Raw genomic sequence first — 17287 nt, forward strand, 5'->3', positions numbered from 1 at the left:
TTTAAAAACTACTTCATTTCATTAAGAAACTCACTTTTGGCCCTTGAAAGCCACGAGGTCCTGGAGGTCCCGTAGGCCCAGGGGGTCCAATCGATCCCTGGAAGAAAAATCCAAATGGCATAGTTTGAGTTTGTTACTTTTCTTTTCCAAATACCAGGTTAAGTCGGGCATGTTGGAAAGCAAATAAGCACATACAGGTAATCCAGGAGTGCCAGGGAACCCTCTGTCTCCTTTCAAGGGAACAATGCCGATCACACCACCAGGGTCACCCTGCAGGAAACCAAACACAAACAAGTGGTTTGGTCAAACACAAGTGTCCTTTAATATTGGAAGATTGATCCATGCATAGGTATTTGGAGATAAGATTAAAAGTTCCATAAATTTCAGATGACCTTCATTCCGGGAATTCCTGGGATGCCCTGAGAAGAGAAGACAGAGTGAGAGGGTGAGTTTTTCTATTAAGAGATACTGGTTAGTCATTATATTGCTGACTACTGTTGCGATGTGATGGTTTAACTTGTTGTTTAATGTAATGTAATGTGTAATATGAGCCATATAAAGTTTTTACTGTCCTACACAACAACTGATATGTCAACTCATCATTGTGGAAATTGATTGACGTGCAAATCAAATTTGCTTACTGGAGGTCCTTGAAGTCCCGGAAGACCAGGATTGCCATTAAATCCTCTTTCTCCCTGAAAAAAAAAAAAACAACACACACACACACACACACACAGTCAGTAGTCTTTAGGTAATCAAAAAAGAAAGAGATCAAATCACGGCTGGTCACAAAACCTGTGCAAAGGAGAAAACAATCTGATAATAGCACTTGGCTTACTTTAGTCCCATTGCATCCTGGGATACCGGGTGAACCTGGTGGGCCATCATTTCCATTGATGCCCTAAAAGTGAGAGAAAACAACAACAGCAATGAAGTCCCAATCTACTACTGTAACTAATATTTTTCCTCACACACAGCCAAAACTAAAATGTAGCCTAAAAATAACAACTACTTGGAGGGTGACAGCATGTTAGGCAACACTCATGGAGTATTGAGATGAATGTAAAAGATGGCTGCAAACGTAGGCTGCCCAGAGCAACTTACTGGTAGTCCGGGGTTTCCTGGGAAACCTGGCAGACCAGGAGGACCCTGAAAGGCCACAATCATATCAGCATTACAGTTTCAAGATGTAATATAAGGAATAATTAGTGAAATAATGAATCATTACGTTCACGCTGGGTGCTAATTTTGGTGGTTACTTACTCTCACTCCTTTCACTCCAGGAGCTCCAGGTTCACCTTGATCTCCCTAAGAAGAGCAAAATGATGCCATGATCATCATAACACAGAAAAATAATCCCCAACCAGATGTGTGTGTGTGTGTGTGTGTGTGCCGACCTTGGGGCCCATTGGCCCTGCAGGCCCCTCTGGTCCCTGCATCCCTGGGAATCCCATGTTACCTTGAAGACCAGGAAATCCCCGTTCACCCTGGGACACACAAACAGGAGCAAATAAATTGCTATCAACTTGGGACCTTGGGATATTTTACGGCTGAATAAATAATCTGAAATGAATGCGACACCTAAAATAAATGCTATATAAGACAGAATAATTTTGTATCCACAGTTACTTTGTTACTTTACACCTTGTTAGGTCAACTAGGATCACTGAACCCATGATTTTACACAATCAAAACACAATAAGAACATGCAACTCTTAGGTCCTATCTACGTCTACAAGCTTTTTTCAGATTTAAAAACAACTTCATTTCATTAAGATTCCTAATTAAGGCCAGTATGCCCATATTTTTATGCTGATTTACTTGAAAAACAAAGATACAAGAAACAAATGCTATCCACATCAAATTCTTTTTTCTTCAAATTGACCTCAAACGAACCCAGAAATAAGAAAATGTATTGATTCCGCTATCTGCCACTGGAGGGAGGCATTGTTTCACAGGGGAGAGAGTCATTGGCGAGTTATCTGCTCTAAGCTGCTCGAAAGAGTGAGTCAGTCTCAGCACAAAATGTATTAAGTTATATTTGAATGATTCCATTTCAAAAAAATTCTCCAAATCACACCTGACGTCGCTGAGCGGATGTATTATTGTATTATTTGAACGAGGGGAACTCCTGCTAGGCAACTTAAGGAAGTGATACAGTTAGAAATAATGTTCACTGGAGATTTTCAGCAGGGTGTTTGGAGCCATTCAACAAGCCAGAAAACACAGACATGCTTTGAATGTGCAGTAAACTGGCCAGACTCCACTGAACACAGTCAGGGACATCTGTTGTTTTTGGGTGAGCAGAATGTTTGGCTACTGTTGCTGTAAGATTGAGTCATAAAAGGTCAGACTGTCGCATGAAGAGGATAGATAACATTCTGCAGTCGGCTGATATGCACAAACGGCAGGAGTAGCAAAATAAAGTTTCACCTGCTTTACATTTTGGGCTTGTTACAACATAAAAGAGAGGAACTGTGTGACCTCATGTTATAGCTTGCACAAGTCCACTAGTTGTGACCAGGTCAACTAAAGGGTTGTGTCTTTTCTTTGTGTTCATTTTATTTAATTTTTTTACCTTTACTTTACCTAAGGCAAAGTCAGTAAATGTAAAATAAGCTTATAAATTACATAAAAAATATTTTGTGAGACTGAAATTCTTGTTCCTGGTTCATGTTCTGGGAATAACCTCATAACGCCGAGCACCCACCCTGACCCCCAGGATTAGGGGTTCAAAAGTAGCTACACAATAAATCAAAGCATTTCTATTTAGACTACAGTCAAGTTTCAAAAAAGCTGAGACAGTATATATCAGCAAATAATTAGCAATAACGCTCAAATGGATGTAATCAGTACATTTCTGCAGGACTAATTCATGCCGTGATTTATTGTTCTAACGAAATGACTTAAAATAAACTACAGTTCAAATGTTCAGTGTTATAAAGCAACACGTCATGTGGTGTGGCTCACTGATGTATGCGTGTTCACTGGTTTCAAGATAACTATGGAGATCTTGAGCCAAACGAACAATCAGCAATCAAGTTGTGGTTACTTCGCATCATGTCTTCATGTTAAAAATATGAATAAGACAGAATGTCCTTTAAAGTGTATTTGTCATTTTCTCTGTGTTTTAACATCAATGCTGTAATTGCAGCAGCTGTTGTTGTAAAACTATGCCCAAGCCAGTTAATACCAACTTTCTGTATTTCAGGTCAGTGATTAACAGTCATGGTGAAGTGCTGACAGCCCAAGAGCTCGCAGCCAGTTCATGGTTAGTGTCCCCACCACTTAGGATTCTGTATCTGAGAGATTCCTTCCATCTAATGGGAATAAAGCCCTCGGACCATCTGTGTGCCCGGACATGCTCTGATTCAGACTAATCTTTGTTTCTCCTGGTCTCTGCTCCATCAGTAAGCCACTGCTTTACCACCCAGATTCATCTCCAGCCGGTCCCACTGAGCTGACCCCCTTCCTCAGCACACAAGCACAGGCACTGTCACTGTTGTCTATGAGTTTACAGGGCCTGCACAGCATCAGTGTGTCACACAACATAAGCCCGATAAGTGAAAAAGGAGATAAGGATTTGACTGTTGGTGAAACTGGAAAATGAATGAATGAACTAAATTCTCACCTTTGTTCCTTTCACACCACTGCAGTCACATTTTCCACATGATGCCCCGCATCCCTGAGGACAAAAAGAAACATAAAAGATAAATGATGCATCCCCTGGACGACAGAAAAGAAAAGGTCCAATGCTGCGTTTGAAAAAAGGAAAGAAGACCAACATGCTGAAAAGAACACAAGTAAAGTTAGCACTTGCTGTGGGTCATTTAATGTCAAATACGAAATACAATATCAGCATTCTTTTAAAACATGAAAGATGGCTCGCAATAATCCCAACAGTGACCTGCCAGACACACTCCTTCAATGTTTTCATGCAAGCCTTGCTGATCTGTCCTACAGGTGAACATTTACACAGATGAGGAAATGATGATCCAAAGGTTTTAGCAGGCAGTTCCATCTTAAACCTTAAATGTGTTTTTGGTCAAATTTAAATCCAATATTCACTCTCTTTCTCTCTCTAACTCGAGAAAAATATCTGTATCCTTATATTAATAATATCACCCCCTGATTTTAACCTTTAAGCTATCATCTACATCTAAAAATGATGAAAAATGATCACCAATTGACCCGATTGACTTTAAAGCAGTATTTCCAGGGAGAAGAGTATCAATGCAGCTGCTGTCAGCCCCCCACCCACCCATTTCCTCTGCTCATAGGTCTCCAGAGGCTGGAGCCTGGGAACTGGACTGCACTGCTTCGACTCTCTCCTCCACTGCTCCTCTTCTCCTTTCCCCTCCACTATCCAGCTGTTGCTAGACTCACGTGCAAGGCGTACAGCCAAAATCATGTCAGTGCTTTGGACAGGCCCTGCACCCTTGGGCAATGAGTGCAAAGCCCCCTCACCCTCCCACCTCCCTCCAACACACACACGCACACACACAATAAATGGCTCCATTATCATTCATCATGATCCATTGCCAACTGTCTGAACCGAACAGCTCAGACATAAGTCACTTTTAATTGTACAGCTTCTATAACTCATGATCCCAGCAAAACATAAATCCCGGCCTTCCACAAACTGTCGTCCCCAACAAACCTGATCAAAAAGTGGCCCTAGAATCATGGGAAATCATGGGAAACAGACTTCTGTCTGGGCTCATGAGCCCCAGCTGCCCATACGGTGCACTTGCTCTGCTCTTGTAGCACTGTGTGACACATGCGTGGCCTCTGACACTATGTCATTTCCTCTTCTTGTTCTGTTACACACTTCACTCATTCACTCACTCACCTCTGCACCTCTGGCTTTTTAATTTGTTTTTCTTTCTCTTTTTTCCCCTAACATGCCACCACAATTCTTCAGAAACGCCTGCTTCGGATCTGATCCGTGCCATAAGACAAACAGCAGAGATGTGAATGAAACATGTGTGTTTTATTGTGGAAAAACAGCTCCATATGCAGGACATACACCTTTTTTTCTCCCACAATTCATAAAGGGAGTTGAGGCATGCTGTAATGAACGCACATGCATATTGAAAGCACCACTAAAGCTGCTGGTGATTATGTATTCTCTCATTCACCTGTTGCACACCATCTGTTTATTTTTATTTATTTTTTTATTTTATTTATTTTTTGTCTGCAATTTTCCATAGCTTCTTAAGACAAAACTTGACTGGGCACACATTCCTGCACCCCCCCACCCCCCCTCGGGTAATGTCTACTGCTGAATTTCCAAACACACAGCACTGTAATCTGCAAGTTGATCAAAGCTGCATTTCATTCATTTCTTCACTTTTTTTCCCCTTCTACATCCGTTATGCACCACCATAAACCCAAACACCAGATGGGAGGGAAGGTACAAAGACCCAACTGCCAGCTGCACAAAGACGACATCTTGCTAATGAGTGCCATGAAATGAATGACTGATTTGATATCTGGGCTTTGCAGAAAAGAGGGCTCTTAAGAAAATCTTATCGTACAGATCCTCAGGTCTACAGCATGATGAGGGCCATCACTATCTTGCTTTACCACGAGCTATGGAATCTCCAACATGAGTACCATTTCTATAGGCTGACGTTGTGGATGGGAAAGGTTGATGGGGGCATTCACGCACACGCTATTGTTGTAAAGAACATACAGGTGGAGGACTTGGTCAGTGTAAGCTCTCAAAATGGACCTTAGAAACTAATTTATAAAGCTTGACACCCATTTCTTCCCACATTAGCTTAAATAATTAAAATAAATGCATTTTAATATGACCTCAGTGTTAGGCTTTTACTTCAAACCCTGCAGACAGTGACACTGGTGGTTAGCTGACAGTTTAGTCTAAAAGCTAAAATGACTTGCTTTAGTGCATTAAAAACATGATATAATAATCCAATATGTAACAGTTACACATGTAGAGTATTACACAAACTTATTACTTTTTACGACTTTAAGTACGTTTATCCAAAAAGCATTTGGAGTATCATTGAAGTAATACTTGAAATGTTATGTCATTACTTGAAACTGAGTGGTAGCACTGTACAAATTGAGCGCAAGCAGACCCAGAGACTGTGAGAAATTAAAAAGATGAAGATGACACTACTCTGCCCAAACAGTAGATCCTCAACTGACCTTATAGCCTGAGCAGAGCCCCAGGCTGTACAGTGATGAGTGTTACTGTCTGCAGTGAATATACAGTTGCAGGTGAGTCACCGAGCTCCAAAGAAACTGTATCAGAGCCAGTAAACCTCTCCAGGCAGACAGCCTCACGTGTCTCTGGACAAGTGTTTATGCCATTCCTAGGTCTGGATGGCAGGTCTGGATGTCACCACAGTGTGAAAAATCAATATGACGTGTCCTTGCAGAGTGCTTACATTTACTAGCCGCAGTGCAAAACAGTGCCTTAATCATGATTGTGTGTATATGACAGAGTCTCTCTAACTGTTTACTGAAGGCAGAGCTGTCAGGGAAACGCATACAATGTCAACGGAAGAAGCATGAGAGGTGCTTGGTACAAAGAGGCACGTTCAGAGGCTCTCGAAATATAGACTGCTATATTTCAGGGCCCTGCGTAATGTGTCGGTGGTTCTAGGAGTTTCATCAAGCCTCGTCCCAAAAGGCCTGATGTTTGAACAACACGTGCTTGATATGTCTGACATCATTAGATGGCAAGTCCAGCAGTGGGATGAGCTCAGGAGAGAGGAAGTGATGAGTAATGTTCGCTTTTAAGATTAGAGGCCTCCACCAGCAATATGGAGGGCCAGTTGTGACGTTAACACAAACACTTAATGTAAACCAAGAGTGAGTGTATAGAGCTGTTGCATAACTGGATCCTCATACAAGTCATTGGCAAGACAGTTCCATCATAACTCAGGAAGGTACTCCCTGTAACATAATAGCTTGCATGGATCAGATGTAATACATCTCTACTATAGCTCATCATGTCCCTAAATCTTTAGACAGTTTGCCGAGCCATCACAGAACTGCTGATACTGAAATACGCGTTTTTTGTGTGTCTCTTGTTGGTTTAGAAGTTGAGCCTCAAAATGGTCATTTTCAGTCTTTTCTGGAGCCTCAATCTAATCACATGAACTTTCTCAGCTGATATAGCTACATATGAACAATTACAATTGCATTACAGCTTCCACTGAGGAAGATGGAGTGGTGAGATTGAAAGCGCCAGAACTGCTACTAAATGGACCTTAAACTAAAATTGTTCTGTCAACAGCAGCTGGTTGGTGTGCAACACTCTTTAAGCAGTTATTGCTTACTTGTGATCAGTTTGTGTGTTTTGTTAAAGTTAAAATCTCTGTTACATGTTTCAGGTCCTGAGGGGGAAGAACTAACTTCTCCACAACCAATCAGTGTATTGCCATATCTCAACCACGCTGATTGAATCTGCATTCCTCAGCTCAGTTTTCTCATGACATCCTGTTAGACATCTAAAATTTGAAACAATGGAGGGAAAATGTTATTTGCACACTTTTGAGATTTTGTTGGGCAAGTGGAATTTCACAAACCTGCACGGAGGGTCCCTTTCTTTGCAACCTGTGAGGTGAATCAGTCTGTGCCTCGCAGCCTTCGTTCTACTTGCAAAAGCGGGTAAATCCATTCCTGATGAAATACAGCCGACCTCTAAACATGCCAAGTGTGTTTCAGTCTCTCCTAAAATGTTCAGCTCTTTTGTCTTGCATGAAGTTTGCACAAAATGTTTCCAAATTGTGAACAGGACAGCTGTACTGATTATGGCCACACGGGGGCAGAAGCATTCCCATCACATCAGCCGTACTGGCTGTACATTTACAACAGCTGTAGGTGATGCACTGCGTATTTCCTTCCATGTTAAAGGAAAATTAATCTCACACAAACATCTGGTCGATGTCATCTACAGACTTTCCCTTAGAACAACATCAAATTCCTGCCATAACCTCCCACTTCCACTTAAGTATCTAACCAATCCCCTGGAGAGGTGAGCGTGGGAGGATTTGTCATTTCATATCCCCATTCTGATTTTTTACACATGTATATTCATATTCAGTAAACACCCGAGCATCCAAAACTATATTAAAAAGGCCAACAGTAAAATAATCTAACATTCAATTCCACAAACATCATGAAATGCAGTCAAGGTAATGCAATTATGATATTTATGACTTTATGAATTGGATTAAATTAATTTCTCGTGGTCTTCCTTAAAACACACACAAACAACTTTTCACCGAAATCCACTGAGAACAACAAAAACAGAAAGACTAATACACACATGGACACCCACGGTAATAAAAGGTGTGGGAAGTAGCCAACTCGTTCCTGTGAACTAGCCAGTGTCATGTACCAAAGGTCCTGACTCCTTCTGGCAGCTTACAAGAGCTGTAAAAATCTGTGTAGCCAGAGAAAATAAGTTGAAAAGAAGCTCTTTCTCAGTTTGTCTTTAGTGCTGTAGTTTTTTTTTTTTCTTCCACATGGATATGGATTTCACTGAGAGGTTTCAGGGGGGAAACATTCATCAGATTCTAGAGTTTGCCGTTTGTCTCATCAATATACCTGTAACTTTTTGGCGCTTTGGCAGTTCAACAGTGTCTCAGTCCCTCCTGAAGAGTTAGACCATCAGTTACATTTTTTTATTTCTGTTTCAACTCAACACTTTGTCCATGCTGACAAAAAAAGAGAAGAGTTACTTGAATTATTTCTGCTCTACATCCTGACCAAGAGGAACATGCCTTGCAAGCACAACTGAATTCAAAAGTTTAAGTTAATATAAGGCTACACCTGAATTTCTCATGTGTTTGTCACAAAAAGATTTGTAATATGGATGCTCACTGTGTGTGTGACGGGTGTAGTTCAGGAAACTGAAACCACCGCATGACTTCACATCCACTTGGACACAAACACCAGCTCTCCTTTGTGAAAGGAAGTACACAAGTTAACCATATTGTTGCATCACTTAGCTTTGCGTTAACAATGGGTCTTGTTTAGGGAAGCCGGCTGTTTGGGTTGAATGGTTTAATTGCTCTTAATGCCATCCATTGAGATTCTGGCTTCTTGTCCTGCCAGTAAATACTGGGCAATATTGCTAAACCAACTGTGTCTGTGAGGTTTAACAAACACCTGGCTTTTTTTTTTTTTTTTTTTTTTGTAGACTGAGTGAGTACCATTGAAATTACAAGGAGCATTACAGAGCACACTTTTTATTTTCAGCATGTTTAAGTGAGTCGTACATACGTCTGTACTCATTTCCTACACGGATAAAAGTTTCAAGGCCGTTTTTACAGTACCAACATTAAGACCCATCAAACAGAATCCTGCTCTGTTACAGTCAATTTGCTACAGCGGCATGGATGTTTAATCTATGTAAGTCGCCCCACAGAAACATGCTGTGCGATCATGGCTGCCATATGGAGACAATCAGGATAGTTTCGCTCCATTTAACATCAAAATGATCTCATTGTTGCAGCAGGGATCATTAAGCACCATTAAAATGAGAGAGATATAGGTAATACAACACTTTCCATTAAACAAGCAGCAACAGTATAGAGATAAACTACAAAACATAGACCTACAAAAGTCGCCCGGCTGCTATTACTCAGCTGATTCTGACATCACAAAGCTGCATGAGATCAGTGTCTTGGCTCCTTTCACTCATTCCAGCTTTTCTGTGGGAATTTATTTGTGGTTTGTGACGTCTGACCTTACAGGTGCTTCTGAGCACAAGTGCTGTTCAAACAGTAGTTCTCAGCTACACACACTTCACTGGGAGAAAGAGATGGACAGAATAATAATAATAATAATAATAATAATAATGATGACAGACACAATGAGTGAAGGAGGTTACAGAAGTTTTTTTCTGACTGCTGGGTTGATCTGTGCTGCCCAAACATTCCTGGCCTTCTCTGGTACTGAGACGCTGAGAGAATAGAAGTGGAGGAGGGGTATTTTCAGTCTGACTGCCTTTCTTGGAAGACAAGGATCCTGGTGCAACTAGCTCCATAAACAAGCATGTCTGTGTGAGGTTGAGCTGCACATGTGCTAACTGAAACCAGACGATGTGAAACAGTATGTTTTATTGCCACATTAGATTTCAGCCAAGCTGATTTTTCATATTAACTGCTCCTGTGAATCAGTTTATCTACACATATTTCTCATTATCCTCTCTACAGTGCATGAAATTGAGGTTTGAAGATGGAATTTTTGATTTCATTGGTTTACTGGGGAAAGTCTAAATTTAACCCGTATGGCAAAATGGCAATGGCTCTTCTGTCACGATCAGCTCCGTTGTGTCTTTAATTCTCAAAAAAACCAATGACTTTACTGCAGGATAGGGGGCAGAGCATTGGTTTCAATCTACTCATTTAACTCATATTAAAAGCTATTTCCCACAGTATGCAACAATTAATTTAACAAATATGCTTCACAGCACAAAACATTTAAATAAACATTACAAATAACAAATAAAAAGATGTTTCATTTCCCAGAGGAAATGAAGGACTAATTCAAATATATGTGCATTTGGTTTCCTTCATTTAAGGAGTCCTTTTGCTTATTTGCTGGAACCAACTTGATGTAAAACATGTCTTGTTCTGGCTGCAGGCTGCAGGTATTCATCTGCCCCACACTAACATGGTCAATGCTTCTGCAATCCAAACCAGATGCATATGCATAGAGCTGTTCAACACACACATACAGGTCCAAATCATGCCTGCAAAAAAAAAAAAAATAAATAAATAAATAAAAGAGTACATGTAGACATGTATGTTGAACTTAAACAATCAAAATGAATACGAGACATTCCTTAAAATTGTAAACCTTCATGTGGCCACATTCTTATGTCACATCACACAAAATATACAACTGAAGCAAAATATATCAAATGATATACACAAGGTCTCAAATACATTTATTAAAAAAGTACCAACACACCCACACATATTCACACAGTTAATGAATAAAGCCAACGGATGCACGGGTCAGTCACCAGTCTGTTCATGCATAACTAAGCATGACCAGGCTAATGTTTCCTGTCATCAAATCAGGGGCCAGTAGTCAATACCATTATAAACTCAAGGGTCTAAAAGTTACACTGCATAAAGACATCACCCACTTATCAATGTCCTGCACTCTACCTGAGCCTCTCAACAAACAGTAAGCTCTAACATTTGAGGCCAAACATGATCGTGTAAAGCACAACAAATATAGCTCATGTAGTGAGACTGCAGTTGAACATGTCAGGGGTCCAGTGGACACGGACATGAAGCAGGAACACTGTACAGTCCAGAGCTATGTTAACACACCACAAAGGAATTCTCACACGCAAAATTAACTCCGCAAATGGGAAAATGGTTTTAGACGATTTCTCAGGCCCTGCTGGATGGCACAGGGTTGTATGTGTATGTATGTGTCGCTCCTTCTATGTTCGTGTGTGTGCAGTAATATGAAAATCGTGGAATTGGCCATTTTTCAAGCGCTAGTTGGATAGTTTCAGCTGCTGGAAGAGACTCCTATTCTTTTCTGATCACTTACTGCACATGTGTGGAAAACAAGATGTGTGCCAATTGTGATAAGAGCCAAGAAATAGCCCACTCGTTCAAGGAAACAATATCATAATAATTCATTACAACACTTCAGTTGTTATGAACAACACAAATTACAATCGGCCATTTCTCGCGCTCTTAAATTCCACAGTACTTTAATGTCTCCAAACTAAACAATATTCCTGCCTTTGATTACAAAGGTCGATGACCTCTCTTCATCAGCCCGTCCATTCATGTCCCATCTTGACCAGTCACATGACCTGCCCTGGCTCGTCCTGCTGACCTCTAACCTCTGGCCAGCCCATTAGAGGGGATATAGATGTTGAAACAGAGCTTTCAGTATTCGGGTCATCTTGATAACTCTGATCGTCCTCTGGGCTGGAGTGTTTGTGAGCGTGCCTGTGGGTAAAATGTTATCTTGTTAACAAATTAAGCCAGACTCCTACTAATCTTTTGGTCTTCGAGGGGACTTTCTGGCCCTAATGAATGAACAAACACAAACATACACACACTTACACTCCACCCATGATTTCCCTCTCACCCTGAAGCTGTGGTGGAGATTAAATGCAAGAGATGCCGCCTTTCTGTTACAGAGAACTAAACTCTAAATCCAGAAGTCAGGTTTTAGGAGTGTGGTGTGGACTTTTTGGTTTATATGAAAGGCTTGATTCATCCTCCCACACATAAACGGTCTGGTCAGTTATTATTCCACATATTGGGGGGAAAAAAAAAAAAAAAAAAAAAAAAACAGTCTTCAACAATCTCTCAGGAACAGGATTGTTCTATGTAGGCCCCACTGCTAATAAACACAAATCCAAAGCTCTCATATGATCATCTTCTATTTATAGCAGCATTGGTTTTGGATACCACTGTCCCAGCAATAAGATCTGGTGGTAAAATAAAAAAATAAACAAATTTTCTCTGTGAACAAATCAGGTGCAATGAGAAGGTGAACACCATCAGGGAGTAGTGGAGGAGACAGCAAGACGCTTGTTTTCTCTGCAAAAGAACCAGTTCAGGTCACTGCTGAGCTCCGGGTGCTTCAGCTCCTCTGTGAATGTGCTGCACAGGATGTGGGATTTAGGAAGCCATTCTTTCTCTTAGAAGGAAGGCCTCTTCCTTGCCTTTTATGCTCACAAAGACAAGAAGGGGCTAGGTCAGCCTCACGACTCTCTCAAGAGTGCCCTGCTATCTGGGAATAACGTCAGTACGTGAAGACAAGGAATGACCTCTGTGACTCAAGTACCAGCCGAATACAGACATCCTAGAATATTCTCACGCAAACTCCTCACTTTCCAGTTGTGTTGCTCTGCTTTTTTCAGGAACAGAGAGAGACAACCTGTCCCTCAGCACTTCATATCTAAGTCTGCTACAAACTAATGGTAATTGAGCCCTTTAGCCCCAAACGATAGTTATCTGATAGACAGAGCTGCTCTCTATTGTTCTCAACTTTCCATATAAGGCCTTATCTATAACATCACCATGACATCACAGCCATTTGAACATATGGAGAGATTGTAATGTCCAGATTATGCTGCCCCGAGGCTTAAGAGATGCCAAGCACTGACAACACCTCTGCTTCCTTATCAGCTAAAAACGCCTCCGACTCAGCTATGCATTGAAAGATTAGCATATCTCCTCTTTTCCTGGCGGAGGCTATTTCATACCTAAACTTGTCTGATCAAATCTTTTTCTGGAATATTTTAGTTGAACAGCCATTAAATGAACAATTCGTGCTGTCCAGCAAGGGTGACAGAACACAACACCCCCCAGCAGCAGTGTTGAAGAGCACCACAGAGGGAGATGAATAAAGCATCTGTTCTTCCAGTAAAGAGCTTCAAGGATGTAGGTATGGATACACCGGCCCCCTCAGGTCCTCTGGATTACAGTTGGGTCTGTTTCACAATCTGGTACCTCTATCAGTCCTCCTCTGCAAATGGAGTACAATAACATTCCTGTACTGTGCCTGGTTAAAGGTGAGCATGGAGGAGGAAGTGAGCCCTTTAGTGAGCAGTGTAGGACCCAGAATCAGCTAACTTTAATTAAGGCAAATATGAAGCATGTGGCTGTCTCATCTCTACAATCTTGTGGTCTCCTACTCAAACTGACCTTGTTATCCTCTCCTAATTGCCCGGTTCACACTTAGAGACAATCTGTGTGTGGCTCCCTCTAGCAGGAGAATGTGTGTAACGTGACTACACAATCAGCACTTCCGCTGCTGGAGCTTCTTCTAGGTGTAGTTTTAAAAGCATTATTGCAGAGATCAGTGTGTGCTGTGTCTCTTTTAAACCAGTCAAGATTACAAAGAACGCTGTAAATATGGGGCAGCTGGTGTCGTCACCGCATTAACCCACCTGATCCACTGGATGCAGTGTGGGAGGTGAGGGGATTTTCCAGACTTGGTTTGAAAACGAATTGAAACGTAGTAATTGAATAGTCAGCAGACTTCAATAGTAACATAGTCTTTAATTGGAAAGAAGCACGTAGAGAAATAACGGGTCAAGTCTGAACAAGACAGTCTACCTGCACCTGCTTCATGAACTTGTCCAACTGTGTCATGTCTCAACAAATGAGCTAATTTTCTCCTAATTGCACTCCTGACCTCAGTGCATGATGTCTCTCTCACGTACAGCGACTCTTTCATTGAGCTACTCAGATAATCCGTTAACGTGCAGAACTTTGTCCAACACCACAGCTGCGCTGAACAATGTGATACATCATCACTCCAGAAACTTTGAGTTCAGAGATTAGCTATTCATCTGATTTGATTTGCTGAGTTGAATGGTGTCTGCCTCTCAGATAACCTGGTCATGTGCTGAGCGCAACATACCTCGAAAATAATTATTTTAAACATTCCTTCCTCTGCACATGAGACAAGCAAACAACTCAATAAGCAAATGGGAAATACAGACACAAGTATCTTTGTGGAGAGATGGAGCAGACAGTGTTTATCTGAACAGGGCAGCCATTTCTAAGTGTGTATTTATATTAGAGCAACAAGGACAAGAAAAAGCGTAGCGCATGACCAATGTGTGTTTTTAGTGTTGCTATGGAGAGATCAGCCAGCTCCAGGGTTTTCACAATACTGTTCACATCTAAAATACACCATAAACACTCACAAACACACGCACCTATAATACAGGAGAACAACAGCAGATTTTCTGTGCCAGATTTTAGGAACTGATCTCCAAAAGTCTTTCTTAATTTGTGCATGGGTGTAAAGCACGCTGAATCTTCTCATCTTATAGTCAAAGACTATAATTGCATAAAAAAAAGCAGGACTATCGTTGATTTAATGGGACTTAGGCTCTTAAGAGTTTTTGAAATCATTTCCACTCTGGTCTATGTGAATTCAGCAAAATTCAGTGGCATTAAAAAGTCCCACATCATCCAATCAGGTCAGATTGTGTGGGGGCAAACTGAAGAATTATTTTTTCTTTTACGTGGATTAGCATAAACCATCACCTTCTCTAGAAGACTGAAGCCAGCAATTTTGCAGCTTTGTAAAATGTAAACTCATAAACACACATCCATAAAAAGACACACCCAGACCCATAACCGCACTGTCCTGTGGAGGCAACACAAACACAGACACAACAACAGCTCTAGAGTATAATAGGAGGGTTCGTTTAGACAGAAAACCTAACTAAACACTGCGTTTTAGTATTGCACCTGTTCATTGTAAGGAAAGCAGGAGAAGAGAGAAGCTTCTCAGACCAAAGACTGACAAAGAGGACAGCCAAAGCAGAAGCTAAAAGTCCACCCTTTGCCCTAATGTGGCTCAATACTAAAACTGTGAGCTGTAACTGTAATGGGACCGTCATTGCTATCTTTATTATCTTCCATCAGTAGAACAATTTGGCAGCAATAGCTGGAGGTTCAGGTCAGAGGGCGAGACTAAAAGATTTTCCATGGGGTATCACGTCTGACTCCGACTAACATTCTTTCACTTCTGAGGCTCAGAGCCTCATTACTTCCCTCCCTCTCCATCACTCTTTACCTCCTACGTGCCACCCCCTATCAACAAACATACACTGTTACACCATCTTTGTCCAAACCAAAAAAAAAAAAAGAAAATCACATTTATGACTCACCAATTTCACACTTAAATGGCTAAATTGCACTTTCTCCATAACAAAGCACCTCTGGGAAGAAACTGATCTCTAAGATAACACTCAAGTGGATCTCAGACAGCTGCAGTGAAAATATTATTGTTCTATGCCACTCAATAAAATGAAATGCCTTCTCCATGATGTTTGGAGAACAGGGAGTTGAAAAAGGCTTTACCATGCTAAACCCTTATTTAATCCTCTACTTGTTCAGCACAGAGAGGTACACACACAAAGGCAGAAAGTGGCGCATACCTGCCACACTACTTGGGTATCAAGGTCAGAGCAGATTTATCTTTTCCACCCAGAGACGCCTGTCAAAACAAAGAGACACAAACTCAACCTGACTCTTCCAAATGTAGGCATTTTTACAACACCGAGGACAGGGGTCAGGCAGGCGGTGTCCTCCCAGGGTGCACGGCTCGGTTGGTGGCCTGTTGCAGTGACAGAATCAGCTGTTGTTTGGGGTGTTAGGGAGGAGGTTGGTGGACAGGATCAGGCCTAGACCAAACAACAAGGAGCCTTGTCTGCATGTTGGACGGCAGAACCAGCAGACCAACCCCTGATTCACAGCTTTCAGCCGACAATATGCACACATTCTTCAGGGTGTACAGAGATTAACAGCTCTCAGAGTTGCTTCCTCCATTTTTGAGCTGTGCTCATCCTCCCTTGGGGTTCTCCCTGAACTTGAAGATCATGGCCAAGCCATTTAGCAACAAGCTGGCAGAACAGAGAGGTTCTTTTTTCCCACCAGCCATTCCTGATCCCTCCATCCAACATCCCACACACGAACTCTCACTCCCGGAATCTGCTAATCTGTTCCTCCTCTTCCTCCTCCAAAAATTAGTAGTGACTCATTCTGAGTCATTCTGACCAGATTAAATGACAGCCAAAGGAGAGAAACTCTATTCTGTTTAGATTCCATAAACAATCCAGATATTCGACTCGGATTCAACAAAAGAGCGCAAACAAAATGGGAGCAAAGGTCTACAGAGATCTAAATATTAGCTTGTTACTTCATCCTTAAATACAGAGGATAAATTCAATCATATGCAATCCTTTTATTCCAGTCACATCTCTGCCTGTGTGTGGAGACAGAGGTGGACACACTGACACATCCTGTGGACACAAGCCACACATTCATTTCTGACTCCGGATAGAAATTTGCTCAAAAATGAAAGGATATTAGATTAGATAATAAATATGACTACATTTCAGGCACTGTACCCCTGTCACGGATGGAACTGATAAGGGGAGCTTTAAAAAGGGGAGGACCTAATACAGGGTCGAAAACTTCCTGTTCTGAACCTTTCCATGTGTGGATGGGAAAATATGCTCCCACAAAAAAAATAAAAAAAATTAATCTGAATGTCAAGTTACTCTAGTTTCACTGGTGTCATCTGATCAGGGAAGAGATGCTCTCAAGGATATCCACCTCCTCCCATCTCCTCTCTTTAGTCCAGATGTGCTGTGTCTGTGCATCTAAATCCAGAGTCAGACAACAATAAAAAAAAAAATCTCTTTGGTCTTTTAATCAGATATTTTGCCTCATGGCCTCACACACTTCTATCCTAAACAACTCCCCAAGAAAGAAATCAAGCTTCT

At 41.4% G+C, this 17287-nt stretch overlaps 1 protein-coding gene across 1 annotated transcript in view; it reads right to left on the reverse strand.

The window, feature by feature from the left end:
• Window positions 1-17287, reverse strand: part of col4a1 (collagen, type IV, alpha 1) — a 32729-nt gene that overhangs the window by 13690 nt on the left and 1752 nt on the right. Inside the window, exons 2-10 of the mRNA XM_029530776.1 lie at window positions 3632-3685; window positions 1398-1487; window positions 1264-1308; window positions 1105-1149; window positions 839-901; window positions 642-695; window positions 393-419; window positions 196-270; window positions 35-97 (exon numbers count right to left, since the gene is read on the reverse strand). Of these exons, the coding sequence (XP_029386636.1) occupies window positions 35-97; window positions 196-270; window positions 393-419; window positions 642-695; window positions 839-901; window positions 1105-1149; window positions 1264-1308; window positions 1398-1487; window positions 3632-3685 (516 nt within the window). The remainder of the gene's footprint in view (window positions 1-34; window positions 98-195; window positions 271-392; window positions 420-641; window positions 696-838; window positions 902-1104; window positions 1150-1263; window positions 1309-1397; window positions 1488-3631; window positions 3686-17287) is intronic.

The sequence above is a fragment of the Echeneis naucrates genome, chromosome 21 (assembly GCF_900963305.1).
Source record: "Echeneis naucrates chromosome 21, fEcheNa1.1, whole genome shotgun sequence".
In the NCBI taxonomy this organism is placed as follows: domain Eukaryota; kingdom Metazoa; phylum Chordata; class Actinopteri; order Carangiformes; family Echeneidae; genus Echeneis; species Echeneis naucrates.